At 32.2% G+C, this 20,742-nt stretch overlaps 2 protein-coding genes across 11 annotated transcripts in view; one reads left to right on the top strand and one right to left on the bottom strand.

Annotated features, from left to right (window-relative positions):
- Positions 1-15,951, top strand: part of LOC106464122 (protein tramtrack, alpha isoform-like) — a 27,115-nt gene extending 11,164 nt beyond the window's left edge. Inside the window, exons 5-7 of one of the 10 annotated variants that reach the window (XR_002611644.1) lie at positions 8,502-8,715; positions 13,670-13,755; positions 15,619-15,757. Coding sequence is in view for 6 of the 10 variants with exons in the window: in XM_013924235.2 (XP_013779689.1) it covers positions 15,616-15,824 (209 nt within the window). In the remaining 4 variants the exon portion in view is untranslated. Of the gene's footprint in view, positions 1-2,650; positions 2,704-2,982; positions 2,994-8,501; positions 8,983-10,856; positions 12,839-13,669; positions 13,794-15,615 lie in introns of those variants that run through there. The other 9 variants (XR_002611645.1, XR_002611646.1, XR_002611643.1 and 6 more) reach the window with 9 other exon arrangements.
- A 1,723-nt stretch (positions 15,952-17,674) lies between these two features.
- Positions 17,675-20,742, bottom strand: part of LOC106464121 (natterin-4-like) — a 7,603-nt gene continuing 4,535 nt past the window's right edge. Inside the window, exons 2-4 of the mRNA XM_013924234.2 lie at positions 19,868-19,989; positions 18,437-18,648; positions 17,675-18,141 (exon numbers count right to left, since the gene is read on the bottom strand). Coding sequence (XP_013779688.1) covers positions 17,890-18,141; positions 18,437-18,648; positions 19,868-19,886 — 483 coding nt within the window. The 5' untranslated portion in view covers positions 19,887-19,989 and the 3' untranslated portion in view covers positions 17,675-17,889. The remainder of the gene's footprint in view (positions 18,142-18,436; positions 18,649-19,867; positions 19,990-20,742) is intronic.

The following is a 20,742-nucleotide window of genomic DNA, read 5'->3' as shown; positions in this document are numbered from 1 at the left end:
ACAAACATGTTAGACTTGCAAAATAAATAAAATCTGCGTACAATGGCCAGTTTGTAATTATTATTCTCTTGCCAGCCTGCAACAAAAACTGCTTGGTATATTGAGTCTAAACCTTTTTTAGAATATTAATTAAAGTAATGGGAAGGGTGTTAAGAAAAGGTGATTTGTTTCTTCTATATTTTACACAAGCTAGAAAACATAAAGTTACATAAACGATATTATTGTTACCACTCGAAATTAACTTTCTTACAAATATTTGGTGTTCTATTAAAAAGCTTGAATACAGGGTGAAACAAGAATTACTAGCCAATGATAGATGAACATTAGATGCCTGTAACACGTAGAATACTGTATTCTTTGTACCTTTAAGGAGCCATCCCCTGTATTATGTATGAAGTGGAGTAGTAAAAATATTAATACACAAAATATTAAATTTTATTATACATTCGTAGAATAATTACTCTAAAAGGCACGAAGGTTTATTTAATGCAATATATTAGACGTACACGATTAATTTGAAAAGGTTGCTTTTCTCCTGGTAAATTTCTTTTTCGTTAGGACAGTGGTAAGACTACGGATTTACAACGCCAACACGGAAGATAGCCTGATGTGAGAGTTGTGTCTCAGTATAAGCATATATTTACCTATTGCTAAGCATTATAAATAGAGAATTTAGTTACATAGAAACTTAAGTGTTCAATATATTCTCAAACAAATCTCGATGACATACCACAGCTGCAATTTAATATTTACACCTGGGACTAATGCAATTAATAGCTACAGTAAATCACCATGAACCGTAGCAACTAGCTACGTTTATTACAATATATAAGGTTATCTACCGTATCAAGTAATTCTTTGCCCATAGTTGAGTATAAAAAAAACAAGATATAAAAAATTGGGGATTTAAAAACTTGCAAAGAGGGATTTTTAAAAAAAAGTAAGGCTGGAGATATCATAGACATTATTTACACAAACTACAACTCCCTATTTTGATTCCACCAAATGTAACTGTAGGTAACAGCACGGAGCCAAAATATTTCTCTTATAATGCACTTACGACCTCGTGGTGGTAAAGGGGAATGAACCATGATACCTCAGATCCATAGTTAACCTTTTTTTTATCACAAAATTCCTTTTGCTAGAAAAGGTCCGTCACACCATAAAAAAATATCATTGTGACAAATAGCTTATATAAACAGCATTCCTGCCATCATTATGTTGCATCTCAGGTTTGCCTGATGCGCTCTGCTATTGAGTGAAACACGTCGTTGGAAATAGATGTGACGAATATGGTGTAATTTTAATGTTATTACACGCACACTTCTTCATGGAAAAACATTAAACAACCAAATAAGAGATGTAGCCTTTAAAATATTCGCAAAGAACAAAGACAATGAAAGTTCTCTAGGATGTGCAAGATTAAGACAAGCTGTTAAGAATGCAGTATTTCATATTTTAATGTTGCATCGCTGTTTGCTCCAAATGACATTTACAGGGTAGAAACAATCACTAATTCATTCCAAATTGTACAAGTATTTAATATAACCTTTGAGATGAACTCTCCTCAGGGATAAAACGACTGCTCTGTTTTATCAGGAATACTATAAGTCCAGTCATTGAATTTTAAATCAAGTTACTGTACAAGCTGCAAAATGACCAAGTCATAATCACACAAATTTGTGCATACTTTGTATTATGAGCATCGCTTGAAAAAAGTTGCTGTAACACTGCACATTGTGCAACAAGATCAAGAAGTCAGAACAGATGGCATCCAGAAGTTGTGTGCACCCCATGTTGAAAAAAAGAGACTTTACCTTTACAGTAACACAGGTAGTATTAATTGCTATGGGTAAATTTGACACCTTCTATTTAGTAAGGTGCACTGTATTTACATAGTTACATCTGGTATCTCAAGTGTGTTGGTCGACAGAAAGATGTCTTGGGGGAAGTATAATCATTGATCCATTCATCAATCCAGTAGATAGCGAGTTCAGGGACGATTGCAATGATACATTCCGTGTTTTGAAGTAAATGTTGTTCATTTTCCATCACAATTTGTGCCCAATCTCTCTATTTGAGTGCTTAATGCTCAATTTAGTTAAATTCAGACTTACTTCATAATTTACCCTGCCAATCTTTACATTATAAAATAGACCTATCTAACACTTTTTGCAGAAATCAGTTAACTTAAGAATACCACACTCCTAAACTTTATGGTTGGGATTATCTGTTTGACCAGTAGCTAGAGCAGTCAATTGGTTAAGATGTCAATAATTGAAAGGAAGTGGCACCATAGGCAGGCCAGGTATTATCTCTAGAGAACAACAAAGGTAGCTAGAACAAACCCGTCTGTTTTTTGGACTATATGAAAAACTGTATATTTTCAAGCTAAATTAAAAACTTCATCAGTTTCTACATCATAAAGACAAAAAAGTTCGTGGTGTACTTGCATACTATAGGAGGTCGTATCGGCCAACTATTGAAGTAGACTAACAGCTCTTTCACTGGCATTTCCACATCTGTTTGCAATGTATTAAATGTTACTTTTAACTAGTCGGTAGTATTCAGGCACACTAATGTCAGACAAATACGTTTAAAACTCACAAAATGCTAGTGTAGGAAATTTACTGCACAGAATGATTCCGAGTTCAAGCAGCAAAAGAAAAAACCCAAATGAACAACTAAAATTGTCATTATATAACGGTTTTTTTACCAAACCGATTGGCCATACTGACTGCTGGGGTTGAGATGAGCCTGTAAGACGTATACACAAGACAAAGTAAAAAAAAATGTCTATCACAAGAAATTAAGACAAACTGTTTAAAATGCGATATATCATAAATCTAACATTACATACGTTACTGACTATTTCAAATAACATTTATAGGGGAGAAAAACTTCTAACTTATTCCAAATTGTAAAAGCATCTGAGCCAAAATTGACACAGACTCCCTCCAAAGTGATACGAGTTTCTAGAAGGATAATGACTTTTCTTGGCAACTCTAGTCTTTTCCAGGTGACCTCTGTTTTAGTATGTAAGCCCGGCAAATAAAGCGGAGATATAATTGCAGATAGGGAGATATAGAGACAGATAGTCGAGTCAAATCGTAAGTAAAGTGCGTGAATCGTTGTGAATTATAGCGTGTGTTTATAAAAGTAATTAACTTTAAAGTGACTGTGGAAAATCTTTTGTATTGCAAAGTTGTATCGAAAAAGAATAAACTAGTTTTAGTTTAAAAAAAGGACTTGTATCGCTGAAGTTCCTCTGGAAGAATTTATACCGGAAATTAACAAACGAACAGAGACATAACAGTATATATATAAAGTGGGCAGTCATGCACATACAAATGTGTGTATATATATATATATACACACAAAAGCAACTGTAAATTACCAGTTGCATTTACTTTCATGAATAAATAAATGATCTATAGAGCAAATTACAGTAATCAGAAAGGTAATTGCCTAAACTTGTAACTACTACTTACAAAAGAACTAGTTAGTTTCGAATTTCGCGTAAAGCTACACGAAGGCTATCTGCGCTAGCCATCCCTAATTTAGCAGTGTAAGACTAGAGAGAAGGCAGCTAGTCATCACCACCCACCGCCAACTCTTGGGCTACTCTTTTACTGACGAATAGTGGGATTGACCGTCACATTATAACGCCCCCACGGCTGAAAAGGCGATCATGTTTGGTGGGACGGGATCCGAACCCGCAGATTGCGAGTCGAGTGCTCTAACCACCGGGCCTACAAAAGAGTAATACTACTACAGCTCAGCGCTGGAATATGGTTCTGGCCTCAAAAGACGGAGATTAGAAAACATCATTAACCTAAATGAGGGGTTCGCTAATGGGAGGTAATACCGATGCTAACTAATAAACGTATTCAACCCCAGAAAGTTTGCTGAAATAGCCAGAATTTTTAAATTATTCCATTTTTTGGGCTTAATTTTATCAACGATTTGTTATGATTTTTATATCAATTTAGAATCTGAACTTGGGAGAGCATTGGATCTAAGGACAACCATTTTGATGGCCATGGTTTCTAGCAGTTGGCGTATGCAACTTTATCTGAGTAAAAGGATTAGTAAGTGTTTACGATCTTTCAATATTCGGTTTACAATGACGTCATAATGCACACAGAACACTTTAACAAAAATTTAGAAAAAATGTCCCGAATATGTTTGACTAAAGATATATTCTATACTAGTTGTTAAAGGATAAAAATTATGAATATTTCAGTCATTACAATGAATCCTTTTTTCTTAAGTTTCAAGCTACCTTATACACGTTTCAATATGGACTTCTAGGAAAGTAGCTTATTTATACAGGTGATATAAAACTTGTACAACTGATTAGGCTTAAGATTGCGTGTAACGTATTGGTTGAAGTATGAAACCCGTCGAGTTATGGGATACTTTAGTAAGGTTTTTATTTTGCTAAAGTTCTTTTTTTTCTTCATGTAGTTATTTCGTATTTCCTATAAACCATGAGCAGGATGAAGAGGGGTGCTTGATATCTGGGTATCCCTGGGTTTATACATTAAAACTAAATACCTAACAGGAAAAAATAGAAATGTTCTCGCTCTTCATTTTGCTTCTTCTTTTGGTCCCTTGTAACTCTCTACAGTCCTAGCAACCAGGTGATAGTTATACATATGAAAAATCTTGGCCAGTTTCGGTAGCACATAATACTGTGTTATCAGTAAAGAATTTAATATTTCAAATTACACCTGTGTTCCTTTACTGTCCAAGTTCAATTTATTCTTCGTTTAGTAGTTTTGAGTTCGTCTCTTGCGTCAGCGAACCCGAATACCACAGTACTTTAAAGTAAGATGGAGTCAGAGTATGTATTAAGATGTTATATCAGAGGCATCGCTAGGCACTAGTACCCGGTGTCCATGCCCCGATTCTATATGACAGTGCCCGAATACCCAAAATGATGTCTTGAAAAATGAGAATAGAAAACCATGATCAATATCGTACAGAAACGCCGAAAATTTCCGCGCCCACCTATAGGCCCGACCCCCAATTTTTTTACGTACCTGGTGACGCCTGTGTGTTATATTTCATATTTTTCATTATTTTTCTTTCATTTTATAAGGATTTACTTATACGTCAAGCAGTCCACAAGAGAAATAACAATAGGCTGTCAGTTTGTGTAATTTCAAGTGTATTACTATTATTTTTTTTGGTTCGGTAACGATCGCAAGAACCTTTGGACGTGAGATGACTGATTTGCCGATTGAGCTAAAGGGTTAACGCGTGTTAGTAAGGCACTTTTTAACAACTTGAACAACCACAAACAGACAGCTGTAAATTGCAAGGTTCGATTACCTGTGGTGGAGAGAGTGCAGATAGCCCATTCTGGAGCTTTGCGCTGTAAAACAAACATTCTGATGTACTTCCAGTGATTACATGTTCATCACGAGCTCCTGACGTTCCAGATTTGCAAATAACACATTTTATCTTCAACCATTGAAAGTTTATTGTAAACTAGCCCTATAATAAAGCAACATAATAAATAAATTTAATTATGACATTTTTTTCTAGTAAGTTACAACCAAGTCGTTTATTAGATCATTAATCAGTCTTTCCAATAATTAGTTTTATATTTAAAAAAACATTTTTTCACAGATTAATTTTCCCATTATTTTAGAATTTATTTTTCATTGATTTAACATGTTTATTTTATCAAATAAAATAAAACTTTCCATATAATGAGTAACTAAATATATTTGCATATTTATCAATGTTTTTTAAATATTCTGGATAAAGATAAAAATATTACCAACTACGGTGTAGGTGGCGATTTCATTTGCAGATACGAAAAACTGTGATACTAGTTGAGAATTGTAGCCTGTAGTGACTGAGGTATCATTGGTTAGATATAGCGTTAGGTTTAATATAGTTTAAAAATTTATGAATCCAGGTGGCATGACAGTGATGGGTTTAGGAACTAGGAATATTTATAAAATATTAAACTTTTAACTTAAGAAGTATTTTCATATGGTAGTTGACTTCACCAAGAAGATTTACCCTTATTTGGCTAAGTCCTTTCGTATGGTATAATCACTAAATCAGGTCAGAAAGTATGAAACTATGACATAATTATAAGTAACTAGTTAAGTAGTTTTTCTCATGTTTTTACACATATGTAAAGTCACTAAATATGCTACCAATTCCAAATTCCACTCCAGTGCATGAAAATAGAAAACAAACAAACAAAAAAAAACTTTACATGGTGGCAAGAATAAATTGTATTAAACTTGGAAAGTAAAAAATATGAATGTAATGTATCGCTATCAGATATCATAAACTGTCGTCATCAACTTAAAACGAGAGCTTTGACTTTTATGTAGCTCCGCTAGATATGTCATAAACTTTGTGTCAATCCATAAACTCAGTAGAACTTTTAGTTTTAATTTATGTGGCAATTTGTATCACAGAATATTAAATTAGTTTAGTTTTGGTTTTCACACTTACCTTTATTCATTTCAAAAAACTGTTTATAGCTATCCAGTTTTGTCTACTATCCATGAATTCACCATCTTTGTTTAGTTAACTTGAATTGAACATGTACATTCATATGAGTATTAATCCTGTTCTCAATGAAAAAAACACCTGTTTTGGAATGTCATTTACATTGTATATTATAAGAGTGCTATAGTCTCCTACGTCTTCTCCTGTTAACTGTTTCTTTTTCTCCAGTCAGGTTGGTGATAACACATCCGAAGGATATTTCTCATCATGTTGCTGAGTCAACTGTCTTTCATTAACCTCCAGTTGTTGTTGCTTAGTTCCATTTGTAATAAGACATTCCAGCCACTCATCTATTTTCATTCACATTTAATATAAATTGATGGCAAATGTATATGTTTCCTGAGGTTTACCAGTTAAATATTTGCAATACTGAAAAACTTCAAGGTACTAACGTTAAGAAATAATTCAGTCATAACTGTTGCATAATTAGTTTGTAATTCTTCAAACAATAATTAATAATTTTACTAGAAAAATATGCTAGATTGGAAACAATCTCGGATCTCAGTTTGATACATTGATTTTTCATTTTATGTTCTGAACATGGCTTTTATTTTATTATTAACAAAATAACAAGCAACAATACAAAACTTACATTTAAAAAAGGTGATCTTTATGAAATCAGTAACACTGTGTACTGTTAGTTGGGTGTAGGATAATTGTTTTGTTGCAGAAGCCATTAAGGTTTTCCTTGAGGACCTGGGAATTTTCTGGTGAAGTACTTGTGGTCTTTTGGATACATGTATTACAGAAGCATGTTGTTGTAGCATGTAACAGAAGGTAATATTTCAAAGAAGTGTGAGATACATATATCTTTCTTTTCTCTTTTGACTGTGGATAAAAATAAATTTTAGGTTTTGGAAGTTGCTTCTTGGAGTCAATATTTGTAGCTTTACATGCTGTCTCAAAGAATGTTGTAATTCTGTTCACATAATGAATGTTTCCAGGGCTACTAAGTTGCCTTCATGTTCTGGAATCATAAGGTGTCTTATTTTAAGCTCAAAGTGGTGTAGGGTAGAATCGTATGGACTTGTTTTTGTATATTTGGAATAAAATTAAATATGCTTAATGTTCAGTTAGATGAGTTCCGTCAGTTAGATTCTGTTTAATATTCCAAGTAAATTCTTGCTTGGGCATAGAGTATTCAAATGAAACATTTACATTTTTTATGAAAATATATTAGTTGTTCTTAAAAAAGTGTAGTATCTTGAAAAATATTAGTAAGAACATAAATTTTTGTGCAGCTTAGATAAATGAAAATCAATGTACAGGAGAGGTGAAATTTTATTGTAGTTATTGTCATAGCAAACTTTTCATTGCAAACAATTCAATGTTGTCATTTGATTGTCATATTTTTTCATTGCTAGTTGGTGTTGCCAGTATGTATTGTTTCCATTTGCATCCCATAGAGGTAAGTGGATTCAAAACACACCCATCACAGGATCTCAATCTCTTTAAACACCACAGATGTCTCATCCTTGGAATGTGTCAGCCTACTGTAGAGTTTACTGTACCAGATCGCATTGCCTGGAGTTTCACCTTGGCCAGAAAAGGATCCACTTCCATTTTCTGATGACCATTTAACCTAGATTATTAAGGGTTACATTATGTTTCGAGTGAGAAGATTGTCTGTTGTTTATTGATTAAGACTAATCCTAATTTCAGTTTCAAAACAAATAATGAAAAAGCTTGCAATGAATAGTTCATGATCAAATCATTTTCTTGCCTGTTTACTCATGGTGCTAATAAAGAAACAGAATGAATACTTAATTTCTAAAGTAATAGGTTGTTTTAATTATGCGAGGCTAAACGCTCAAGTGTGAAAACTGTAGTGAAGACAGTGAAACGTACTGAGTGTAATTGCACAGTAATGGGTAGTATGAAGGCATTATGTTTTCAGGAACTTTAAGAAACTGTGACAGTTGTTAAACTTGTATTGTGTTATCTGTTTTTTCTAGTGAAGAACAGGGAGAGACAGACCATAAGAGCTGAAGAAAATATGGAAAGAAAATTAGCGAATGTTAAAGCTTAATGAGAAATTCTAGTATATTGTTGAGTTTGCATATATATATATATATATATATATGTACAGTAATGGAAATAACTATGGAAACACCCAAATGATGCATATACAGGAGCCACAAACAACGATTAATGGATAGCAACTATAAGGTAAACATGTTAATGATACAAAAGATGATTACAGACAATACAAGAAAAAAGTGTTTTGCTTTACGCAGAGTATTACACCTTGTTTCTATAACGTTTATCGGTGTAATATTGTCCTCTTTCACTCCCTCGCAGTTCAGTAAAGTTGTTCGATTGACTTTGTAAACTATCAAATGTGGTTTTACTTTGGTGCAGTTTATTTACACAGGATGAAGGGGTAGCATTCCCATAGTATTTGCCTTTTACACCCATTTTTCATTAGTGTTTCATAATTATTTCCAGTAACAGATATATATATATATATATATTTTTTTTTTCCTTACAAATTTATACCTTTTTTTTACATTTGTTAATTTGCTTCTAAATTATATTTTATAGCTCTAAACTACTGTGATATTTTGATTAAAAACTTTATCTTATTACTTCCAAAACTGGTCAACTCGGACACCAAAATTTAGAATGTAGAAAAAAAAATTAGTTTTTATATTTAAGCACATTTGTTCTTATGTGGTATAATTTTGTGTGTGTGTGCTTAAATATTGTTACATTTGTGTTTCTCTTTAACAGTCACCTTTTTTGCCATCTGGTAATATAATTATATCATCTGTATTCTTAAAAGTGTCGCATAGTCATTTCATTCGCTAAAGCAGTTTTATTCTCGTGTATTGTGTTTGATTAGTTTTATTCCCGTGTATTGTGTTTGATTAGTTTTATTACCATGTATTGTGTTTGGTCAGTTTTATTCCCGTGTATTGTGTTTGATTAGTTTTATTCCTGTGTATTGTGTTTGATTAGTTTTATTCCCGTGTATTGTGTTTGATTAGTTTTATTCCCATGTATTGTGTTTGATTAGTTTTATTCTCATGTATTGTGTTTGGTCAGTTTTATTCCCATGTATTGTGTTTGGTCAGTTTTATTCCCATGTATTGTGTTTGATTAATTTTATTCCCGTGTATTGTGTTTGGTCAGTTTTATTCCCGTGTATTGTGTTTGGTCAGTTTTATTCCCGTGTATTGTGTTTGGTCAGTTTTATTCCCGTGTATTGTGTTTGGTCAGTTTTATTTCCGTGTATTGTGTTTGGTCAGTTTTATTCCCGTGTATTGTGTTTGGTCAGTTTTATTCCCGTGTATTGTGTTTGGTCAGTTTTATTCCCGTGTATTGTGTTTGGTCAGTTTTATTCCCGTGTATTGTGTTTGGTCAGTTTTATTCCCGTATATTGTGTTTGATTAGTTTTATTCCCGTATATTGTGTTTGATTAGTTTTATTCCCGTGTATTGTGTTTGGTCAGTTTTATTCCCGTGTATTGTGTTTGGTCAGTTTTATTCCCCTGTATTGTGTTTGGTCAGTTTTATTCCCCTGTATTGTGTTTGGTCAGTTTTATTACCGTGTATTGTGTTTGGTCAGTTTTATTCCCCTGTATTGTGTTTGGTCAGTTTTATTCCCCTGTATTGTGTTTGGTCAGTTTTATTCCCATGTATCGTGTTTGGTATTTTCTCTACTCTAACGAGAACTGTTACAAAAACAGCAGTGTAAGGTAACACGATGTGTTGATAACTCTGCCATCAAATACATAATATCATGTTGAATGGCACCCTGTACAAAGTCAGGGCATGCACACTTTGACATCCCATCCGTTAAAATAGTGCCAGTAACAAATTAATTTTATTTAATAGATACTTAAGAAGCTTTTTATTTTCTTCAAGAATATTTTTAATTTACTTAATTTTTTTACATGGAAATTTTTATAGCAATTTAAGAAACTGAAAAGAATTAAAAACAAGACATTATTAGTTTCTGCATTATCTAAATACATATTTATTTATTTGATACAAGTCTAGAATTAGGAAGGTAGATTTAGTGTATTTTGAATCTGATGATATTTACTCATTGATTCACAATTCTCTCCACACAAACTTTTCTGAGTGTGTTTTTCTCTAATATACATGTGAAACCTGTTATTTTGAAGTACAATTAGTCAGGTTATTCACCTGATAACATTTTTATAACATGTTTGATGTTTCCATTTTATGTTTTAAAATTGTATGCAGTATTAGTTTGAATTATATAAATTATAGGTGTATAAAAACTAGTAAAATGATTTAATTTCCTGTATACTTTAAATAATTTTTATCGTTTTTTTATAGGTTCAGAAGAGGCTACTTTTATGCCATTCATAGGTCATTATGAACATGTTTTTAAGGTCTTTCAAGTGTTTCTCACAGGATTTCACTATTCTCAGTGTTCCTAAGCCTCCCAAAGGCTTAGTTGACAAGTCTGCAGGCTTCCAACATTAAAATTTCTGGTTTCGATATCCATGATGGCCAGTATAATCACTCTTCTTTGTTTTGTAGCGGATCCTTCAGATGGAGATAGCAGAAGTTAATACATATAAGAAACAATTTTCTTGTCGTAATGGCATCTTGCTAAGCCTATTTTTTTAGTTATATAGGAGTAAATATACATCGAGATTGATGTAGATTGAACTGGAAATAAAAAATGAAAATATGTATTAAATATGAAACTGTTTAATTGCTAAAATAAAACTGGTATTTATTTGTTTGAATGCAACTTTTTTTTTTCTACTCTATCTAAAAAAAACACGAGTTTTGACTTGTTATATTAATCTTCTACTTTTGGAAAAGTTGTTATGTGATAACTGGTTACTTGAGATTTCTGTTTTATAAAATCAATAATTTTTAAATAGTGTCTTGTTTATTAATCAAAATGACTGTAGAAATGCTATATAATGTTTTTTAATTTTCAAATCTATCAGTTTCATATAATATTTGTCTGCAGAAGTGTCAGTGTCTTCATAAATCCTGTGTTGTTTTACATGGTGCATATTGTTAAATAACAGTAAAACAATAAATCACAATTCATATACTATTTTTGTTTAAATAAAACATTCCAGTAACAGTTGATTTTACACAGCAGCCATATCATCTTGCAAACTTTATAATGGATGTATAAAAATAGTGTACCACATATTAAAACTATCTCCTTTACATCTGTTGTTTATTACTAAACTGTTTACAGTCTCCTTTACATCTGTTGTTTATTACTAAACTGTTTACAGTCTCCTTTACATCTGTTGTTTATTACTAAACTGTTTACAGTCTCCTTTACATCTGTTGTTTATTACTAAACTGTTTACAGTCTTCTTTACATCTGTTGTTTATTACTAAACTGTTTACAATCTCCCATACATCTGTTGTTTATTACTAAACTGTTTACAGTCTCCTTTACATCTGTTGTTTATTACTAAGCTGTTTACAATCTCCCATACATCTGTTGTTTATTACTAAACTGTTTACAGTCTTCTTTACATCTGTTGTTTATTGCTAAGCTGTTTACAATCTCTCATACATCTGTTGTTTATTACTAAACTGTTTACAATCTCCCATACATCTGTTGTTTATTACTAAACTGTTTACAATCTCCCATACATCTGTTGTTTATTACTAAACTGTTTACAGTCTCCTTTACATCTGTTGTTTATTGCTAAGCTGTTTACAGTCTCCCATACATCTGTTGTTTATTACTAAACTGTTTACAGTCTCCCTTACATCTGTTGTTTATTGCTAAGCTGTTTACAATCTCCCATACATCTGTTGTTTATTACTAAACTGTTTACAATCTCCCATACATCTGTTGTTTATTACTAAACTGTTTACAGTCTCCTTTACATCTGTTGTTTATTACTAAACTGTTTACAATCTCCCATACATTTGTTGTTTATTACTAAACTGTTTACAATCTCCCATACATCTGTTGTTTATTACTAAACTGTTTACAGTCTTCCATACATCTGTTGTTTATCATTATGCTGTTTACAGTCTCCTTACAACTGTTTCGTATTAATAAACTGTTTACAATCTCCCTTACATCTGTTGTTTATTGCTAAGCTGTTTACAATCTCTCATACATCTGTTGTTTATTACTAAACTGTTTACAATCTCCCATACATCTGTTGTTTATTACTAAACTGTTTACAATCTCCCATACATCTGTTGTTTATCATTATGCTGTTTATAGTCTCCCTTACATCTGTTGTTTATCATTATGCTGTTTACAGTCTCCTTATAACTGTTTCGTATTAATAAACTGTTTACAATCTTTCTGACAACTGTGGTGTATGCGTATTATTTCACGTGTGCTAACTTCTAATGTAATTGTAAATAATTTTTGATGTTGCAGGTTACTAGTGTATTTGGTTGTTACAAGTCACAACAGGTGAGTAATGTGTTCTCGGAAGTTAATTTCTATTCATGTTTGATCATCTGGATGAGAGCCACAAAGCCACACTTACAAAATGACTCCAAGAATTCTTTTTGGGAACAGTAGCTTTAGAGTAAGAAATACTTGGGTGATCTGTGGTCCTCTAACTGTCTAGAGTTTTGGAGAAATAATGGAGTTCAGAGGTTTTTTTTCCATCAAGTTTGGTTTTATAGAAAATAGACAACTTTTTTGTATAACAACTCCAGGTCGTTACAGTTTGTAGAAAAACATATCTTTTGTGAGATTATGAAACAAATTTTGTGGTTGTACGAGGACTAGACAATTATAATATTTTATGGCTAAGTACCTACGCTATTCCGAGTTTCAGGTAAGACACTAGAAATGTTTGAGCAAATGTACCAAACTTATCATAGGAGCAGAATGAGAAGGTACAGTATAAATTGTGAAGTATTTTTCATTGAATTTCTACCAAAAAAACTGAGGCTCAAACACGAATAGTCAAGTGTTATTGGATAACACTTCTACATTTAATAGAGAAGGAACTTAAATTTTCTCAGACTATGACAGTTTTTGTGTTTAATTTATTTTTTATTGTTTCAGTTTATATTCGAAATTTCTTGTCCTCCGTAAAGAATTTAATATGATGAAATTATAGTTTTAAAGATTTGATATTATATATCCATCATATGTTAATTTATAATTCATTTTATTTTTCTAGACTTTAGATGTTTGTAGCAAATTTCCAGCAACACGGAGAAAAAAATGATGAAAGAAATCATCTAACGAAGTAGAAAACGTTTTCATGTAATCTTTGTCTTCCACCATTTTCCTCATTAGAGAATGTAATTTATTCATTATGTAATGTTGTGAAATACTATTCGTCAGTTAATTTTATTTTGGTTGTTCAAGGATTGTTAAGCCTAATGGGTGTAGTTTTAACCATCTTCTTTAACTAAAGAATCATTTCATTAATTTTTCTATGTTTGGATTTTGTTTAACCCTGTAATTAAGTTTAATTGTAGTTTCAAGACTACTTTTCAAATTTTTCCCAATGTTTTCTTGCCACATTCAAAGTGTACCTTTCACTTTGTAGAAAAGTAATCTTATTACACTTTTCATCACTAAACATTCATCTGTAAGAAAGAACTTTAATTTGAAATTTATATAAAAAAATTTTAAACAAGCATTTTGTATTTATCTTGCAAGCTCATTATAATAATTTTTCTATACCTGTGTTGTGAAAATTGATTGTTAGTATTAGTTTAGCATTGGTTTACTAATGTCAGTTGGACTTTCATTGGTTTGCTAATGTAAACTGTCAATGGTTAATCAATGTCAAGCGTACCTTCATTGGTGAAGTGTATTATCATTAGTATTCAGTATCAAATTCATTTAACTCGATACTATCGGTTCGTTCAAGTAGTTTAGAAATGTACAGTTCTGACAATTATAGCACAAAGTTACCAATCATAGATTTTTTTTGTTAATTATAAAATCCAGTGAGTCATTTCAGCAACTTTTTTTTTACTCATTTTCGCCGTTACGTTTATAGGTAAACAGCCGTATAGATACAGAAATACATTTGGGGGTTGTCCTTTATCATCTTTTTTTAAATAATTGCTTGAAATATTTCACGTATGATTGCTTTCAGATTATAAGAAATATTAAAATAATTATTCCTCAATTTATTTCTAAAACTTGCTTATTAATATGCACTACCTAGGATTTTTTTAAATAAAATTATTTATTTTATTGCGTACTTGTTTCTCAGTTGTATGTGATATCACATTTTAAAAAACCCAAACAAAGTCCATACAGTGTTTCCCTGGCGGTGGAAAAGTTCAGCTTATCTGTTGTTAAGTCAACAAATCCAGATGTAATTTGTGAATTAAGCCTAATGAGTCATTTCTTTCCAAGGTGAAATTGATGCATAGAAAAAAAAAGGTATAAAACACTTTGATATCCTAATTATTGGTTTACAAAACAAAATTTAATTTAGTGATTTTATTGTAAAAACAAATGCTTAATTAAACATTTAAAACCTATTTAAATAATACATCACTTATTAAACTAAAAGGGGCATAATATTAACGGATTCTATAAATTTGAAAGATAACATAAACTTCAAACAAAAATGAAATGCTGTGACGTGAGCCTAATTCTGCAGATTCTAGTTGCGAATTTTATTTATTTTTTCATGCCACATTATTTCTGTGTTTGTTATATTTAAAACCTATAAATACAAGTTGCAGAAAAAATAAATAAAATTTGAAGAATTAGGCTCACCTCACGCGAGAAACCGTTTGCTAACGCGTGTATTGAAGTAGTTGAACGAAACTCTGTTGATGTTATTCTCGTCGTCGTGTTACGTTCTTAGTGTTACGGAACGACTTAGTGACTGTATGCTTTCTTTACGTAAGGTGTGCCTGGTTTGAGGTTAACAGGATATCGCGGGTTTATAACACCCAATAGTTACCGAATTCGAAATTTGAATACAGTTTTGTGAAAGACGAGAATCAACCATAACCGTTGTTGTATTCCTAAAAGTATTTTATTGGGGTTCACTTTTTCATACAAAATAAGATAAGAAGGTTAGATATGTGTTCGGATTAAGGTGAGGAATAAATATATCAATAATAACCGTAACTTCCGTGTTTATTTCAGAAGGAAAGTTTGTGTGTTACGTCTGTCAAGCTAGGTTTACGTTCTCGTCAAGTCTCAGTAGACACCGACGATACAAGCACAAGGGGGCACCAATCAGCGAATGTGCTCTTTGCTTCAGAACTTTTAACCGACCGGATAACCTACTGTCTCACTATCGTGTTCACCACAGTATATCTGATGCTCAAAATAACTCGCTCTCGTATTCTTAAACTAATGATCTGTTGGACAATATTAGAAGTTCGGATCGATTTTTCAATAACCCGGATCTGATGTTTTCATAAGTGCTTGCTATATTGATAATTGTGTGAAGATAAGCAAATAAAGTAGTGAAACTTACGTCGTGATTACTGAATTTATTTCTAGTTCCAGAAAATCTTGAAAACACCATTTAGAAGAAACCCTAAAACACCATTTAGAAGAAACCCTAAAACACCATTTAGAAGAAATCCTAAAACAAAATTTAGAAGAAACCCTAAAACAAAATTTAGAAGAAACCCTAAAACACCATTTAGAAGAAACCTAAAACACCATTTAGAAGAAACCTAAAACACCATTTAGAAGAAACCAAAAACACCATTTAGAAGAAACCTAAAACACCATTTAGAAGAAACCAAAAACAAAATTTAGAAAACCCTAAAACACCATTTAGAAGAACCCTAAAACACCATTCAGAAGAAACCCAAAACACCATTCAGAAGAAACCTAAAACATAATTTAGAAGAAACCCAAAACATTCACAATGTCAGAAAAAATACGTAGGTTCAATAAGTCTTAATATAAAATGATAAAAACTCCATAACCCGAGCGCTTTCGAAAGGTGGACCTTTCTTCTTCAGGGGCAAGCTGGGAAGTAGCGCACATAGCCCTCGTGTAGCTTGCGTGAAATTCAAAACAAACCTGAATCTCAGGCTTCATTTATATCATCCGAGAAAGGGGGCGGGGAGAAACGAAGCACAACTATTGTAATATGAGAGTATCAGGGAACCTTTGGGGAGTTCTAAACGTAGAAGGTCAAGAGGTCATTTTAAACGATTTCTTTGTAACATACTGCGATGATGACTGGTCTACAGTAACATGAATATGCATTTACCAGAAAAGGTATGTTCTTGCCAAAATACAGATACTTTGAGAGAAAAAAATTACAAGATTAATTTCAATTGTCACTAGTGCCTTATTCTTACTACATCATCATGTAATAAAAGTTTTAAACTTTAAATAACTATTCTTTATTCTCATCCAAGTTCTTAGTTTGCAGTATTTTGGTGTTTTATATGTTTGCTACCTCTGTTTATTGTTAAGCACAAAGTTACAGAATGTGCTATTTGTGCTGTGCTCACCACGGGTGTCGAAACCAGATGTTCAGCGTTATAAGCCTTCAGACGTGTCGTTGAGTTATGAGGGGGGGGGTGTAAATCTGCTGTGTGTCCACTAGTGACATAAATCTAACTTTCTTTCAACCTGATTGAACACGATTATACATCTATAGTAATAACCTAATTCAGACTCAGGACTGTTCATTAATTAAAGAATTCTACCAAGATAAGGACACAGTTGTATAAGTTGACGTCAAACCAGATCACCTCCGTTAAGCCTACCATCGAAACAATTGAGTACAGCTCCACTGATGCTAACATCAAGTGTTGAAAGAAAAACTCGAGGGGATCTCCAATGGCCGTGGCACTTTAAATTCTTTTAGGCAGGATTAGAGTAAATTAATCTATGATATCTTTTTCCCATTTTATTTGCTACATTTTTGTGCGCCAAAAAATACCAAGCGTGGGGCGCGCGTATACCCGATTCAATTTTATTACTCATCAGGATTTCTACCAGCCTACCCTCAAACTGAAATTCTTTTAGACACGATAAGAGTAAATTAATCTTGGGTGTGGTCAAATACATCAATCGAAAGGGTTTGGCCTCCAGAGTCTAAAACTGTAATTATATCTCAAATCGGTCAAGAGATGACAGAGCTATGAGCTAAAATCTGTACTTGAAAAAAAACAACTCGGAGCCATTCTATGAACCGCTCAGGAACCGCTAAAACAAAAACACAGAAACCTTTTAAGTAAGAAAAAATGCTTTATTAGAAAAGTTTCAGCTGACTGATATTCGGGCCAGACTTTCTACCACACTGTATGAATAGTATACAAACAAAGGTCAAATGTATTCGACGCGACTCTCTCTCTTTTTGGGCTTAGTTGTTGATAAGATAAAGAAACACTGAATGACATTTAGAACTGATGCACAGTTGTCATGGCAACAGAACAGCGAGTCTTACAGTTGTAAATATTTTGCCACAAGCACTTCGTAGTTGCTATGGGAGATTTCCTTTCCACCAAAGGAGATGTACAACACTCCGTGACTAGGGTGGACCTTTCCCACGGTTTTGGTTCCGTTATAATCGACTCTGCCAATGAAAAGGGGTTCTCCAGTGTTAGTCCTGCCACCCTGGATAGCTCCAGTGGGTGTTAACCCGTTGGACATGTTGTGCCACTCCAAAATACTGCCGTTTCGGTTTACTAGCACCTGTAGATAATCAATCACAAGCCATGAATACAAGCTAGTAATGTTTCGATTTGAAAAGAATGAAAATGGGCCATTTATGTACAAAGAAATTATTAGTCTCAAATAGCCGCGAAGATAACTAAAATATTATAAATAGTAAGGAAAAATATTAAATGAAAATGTAAATAGAACAAAAGACTACTTCATGGGTATTTTAATGGCACGATTCTTTATGCGTAACGAAGAAGAAGACAGATATAGTCACAGAAAACAACGTTAAAGAAGAGATTGAGGCTCATTTCCATTGAAAGTGTACCTGATAATCTTTGTGGGAGTGTTCCATCCCGCTCCAAGGAATGTAGCAACATCCATGACTTGGTACGACCTTTCCAGGAACAACTTCTCCTTGTTGATGAGCGCGTCCAATATAGATTATGTCTCTCCCATCGTAACCACCTTGGACGGCATTTTGAGGGATGTTCCCCCTGGCGGCATTTACCCATTCAGCTACAGCTCGGTAATTAGTGGCTGAAATTACAAAAAATATCTGCGTATTGATCTGGTCACATCATGGTTGTTTTTTGTTTTCAGTTGAATAAAAGTTTATAGTAACCGCCACAAATGTATAATTAATGTTTATCATTACATATTTCAATACAGTTACATAGTTTATAATATTTGCTTTCTTAGCTTAAGATTTTGAAGTTTCACCTGAACACAGGTGACGAAAACACAATAACTGCTCGTTTTCCTTTAGAATCTTTAAAGGTTTAGAATAAATTGTATTATATTTGTTCTTTACCTGCCTTTGTTGGACAGTTTGTAGTTTCTCCGGATAAATATATAATGATTTACACAGAAAAGAGAGTAATCGATATATATTTAATCTGACCATTTTTTAATTAAGTGGTAACTATATAGGTAGACAATATCTAAATTATTTTCTGTGTTTTGCTTGCAATATTACATCTCAAAGCTCTGTAGAATACTCAGTTTATATAATTAACGAAAAAAGTCTGTTATTTAAAGATAAAAAAAAATCAATCTTGAATTTCATAATAATAATAACTAGTTGTTGTGGATGAGTTTTATCACAGACAAAGCACAGTTAATTAACGCGGTATCCTAGCGACAATTTCTTGACAAAAGACTCCCGAAACAGAAGTATGGCCGTGGGGCATATTAACATTCCTATAATATTATATTTAACCAAATAATGACAACATCAGCTTAAAAAATGCATATATTTTAACAACCTTATAATATTATATTTAACCAAATAATGACAATATCAGCTTAAACAATGCATGCATTTTAACAACCTTATAATATTATATTTAACCAAATAATGACAATATCAGCTTAAACAATGCATATATTTTAACAACCTTATAATATTATATTTAACCAAATAATGACAATATCAGCTTAAACAATGCATGCATTTTAACAACCTTATAATATTATATTTAACCAAATAATGACAATATCAGCTTAAACAATGCATATATTTTAACAACCTTATAATATTATATTTAACCAAATAATTAGAACATCAGCTTAAACAATTCACGTATTTTAACAACCTTATAATATTATATTTAACCAAATAATGACAATATCAGCTTAAACAATTCACGTATTTTAACAACCTTATAATAATATATTTAATCAAATAATGACAATATCAACTTAAACAATACATATATTTAGCGTTTGTAAAAGTTGAAATGTTCACGAAACTTACATCCACAACAAGTCGACATGGCTTCTTCTTACTACAAAGATTAAATGGTGGGTCGTGAAGTCTCTCCAATAACTCTGTAGCTTCTGGCCTTTTTTATCTCGCTTTCGAGTTAATATGAAACACTAAGGCAAACAAACACGACTGTTAAATAAACAGTAATTCAGATATCAAAGTAAATGCTTTTCTATGCAACCCCTCTAGTTTCCTTTAAATCAAGGACGGGTACAAGTGAACCGAATAAAACAACTGTGCTGAACATTTAATTTTGGACTGAATTTGGCTAAGCTTACTTTTGAAACCGAAGAGCAGATAAAAAATGAGAAAAAATTATATTTTTGCTTTTCTAAGAGTGGCTCAGAGGTATGTCTGCGGATTTACAATACTAAAACTCGGGTATCGATACTCGTGGTGAGTACAGCACTGATAGCCCATTGTATAGCTTTGTGCTTCACTACAAATAAATTTTCTAAGACTCCTCTCTTATATCAAAATAAAAATTAACTTCTATTTAATACGAAATGAGAGTGATAAATTAATTCATTCAAAAGTTTGAAGTTCCAAGTACTCATTGAAACTAGTCAAAGTAAGCAAAGTTTTAAATTAATTTATAAAATGTGGCCACTTTTTAATGATTGCTAAAAATATTCCATTTTAGAAGCAGAACATGATTAATTTGCCAAATAAAAAACGTGCTATCTCTAATACATAGCTGAAAGATATATAAAAAACTAATAATTCATTTACGATAGTAACGTTATATGAAAAATTATATTACAAGCCGTGAATGCACATGCACATTTACTGTATAAAAAATAAACAACTTCTTTGTGTTAACAATGTTAGATGAAAAATTATATTACTAGCCGTGATTGTTT

Source organism: Limulus polyphemus, unplaced genomic scaffold (genome assembly GCF_000517525.1).
Source record: "Limulus polyphemus unplaced genomic scaffold, Limulus_polyphemus-2.1.2 Scaffold1565, whole genome shotgun sequence".
Lineage (NCBI taxonomy): Eukaryota > Metazoa > Arthropoda > Merostomata > Xiphosura > Limulidae > Limulus > Limulus polyphemus.
Note: the sequence above shows the minus strand (reverse complement) of the source record. Positions and strands in the feature narration are given on the sequence as shown.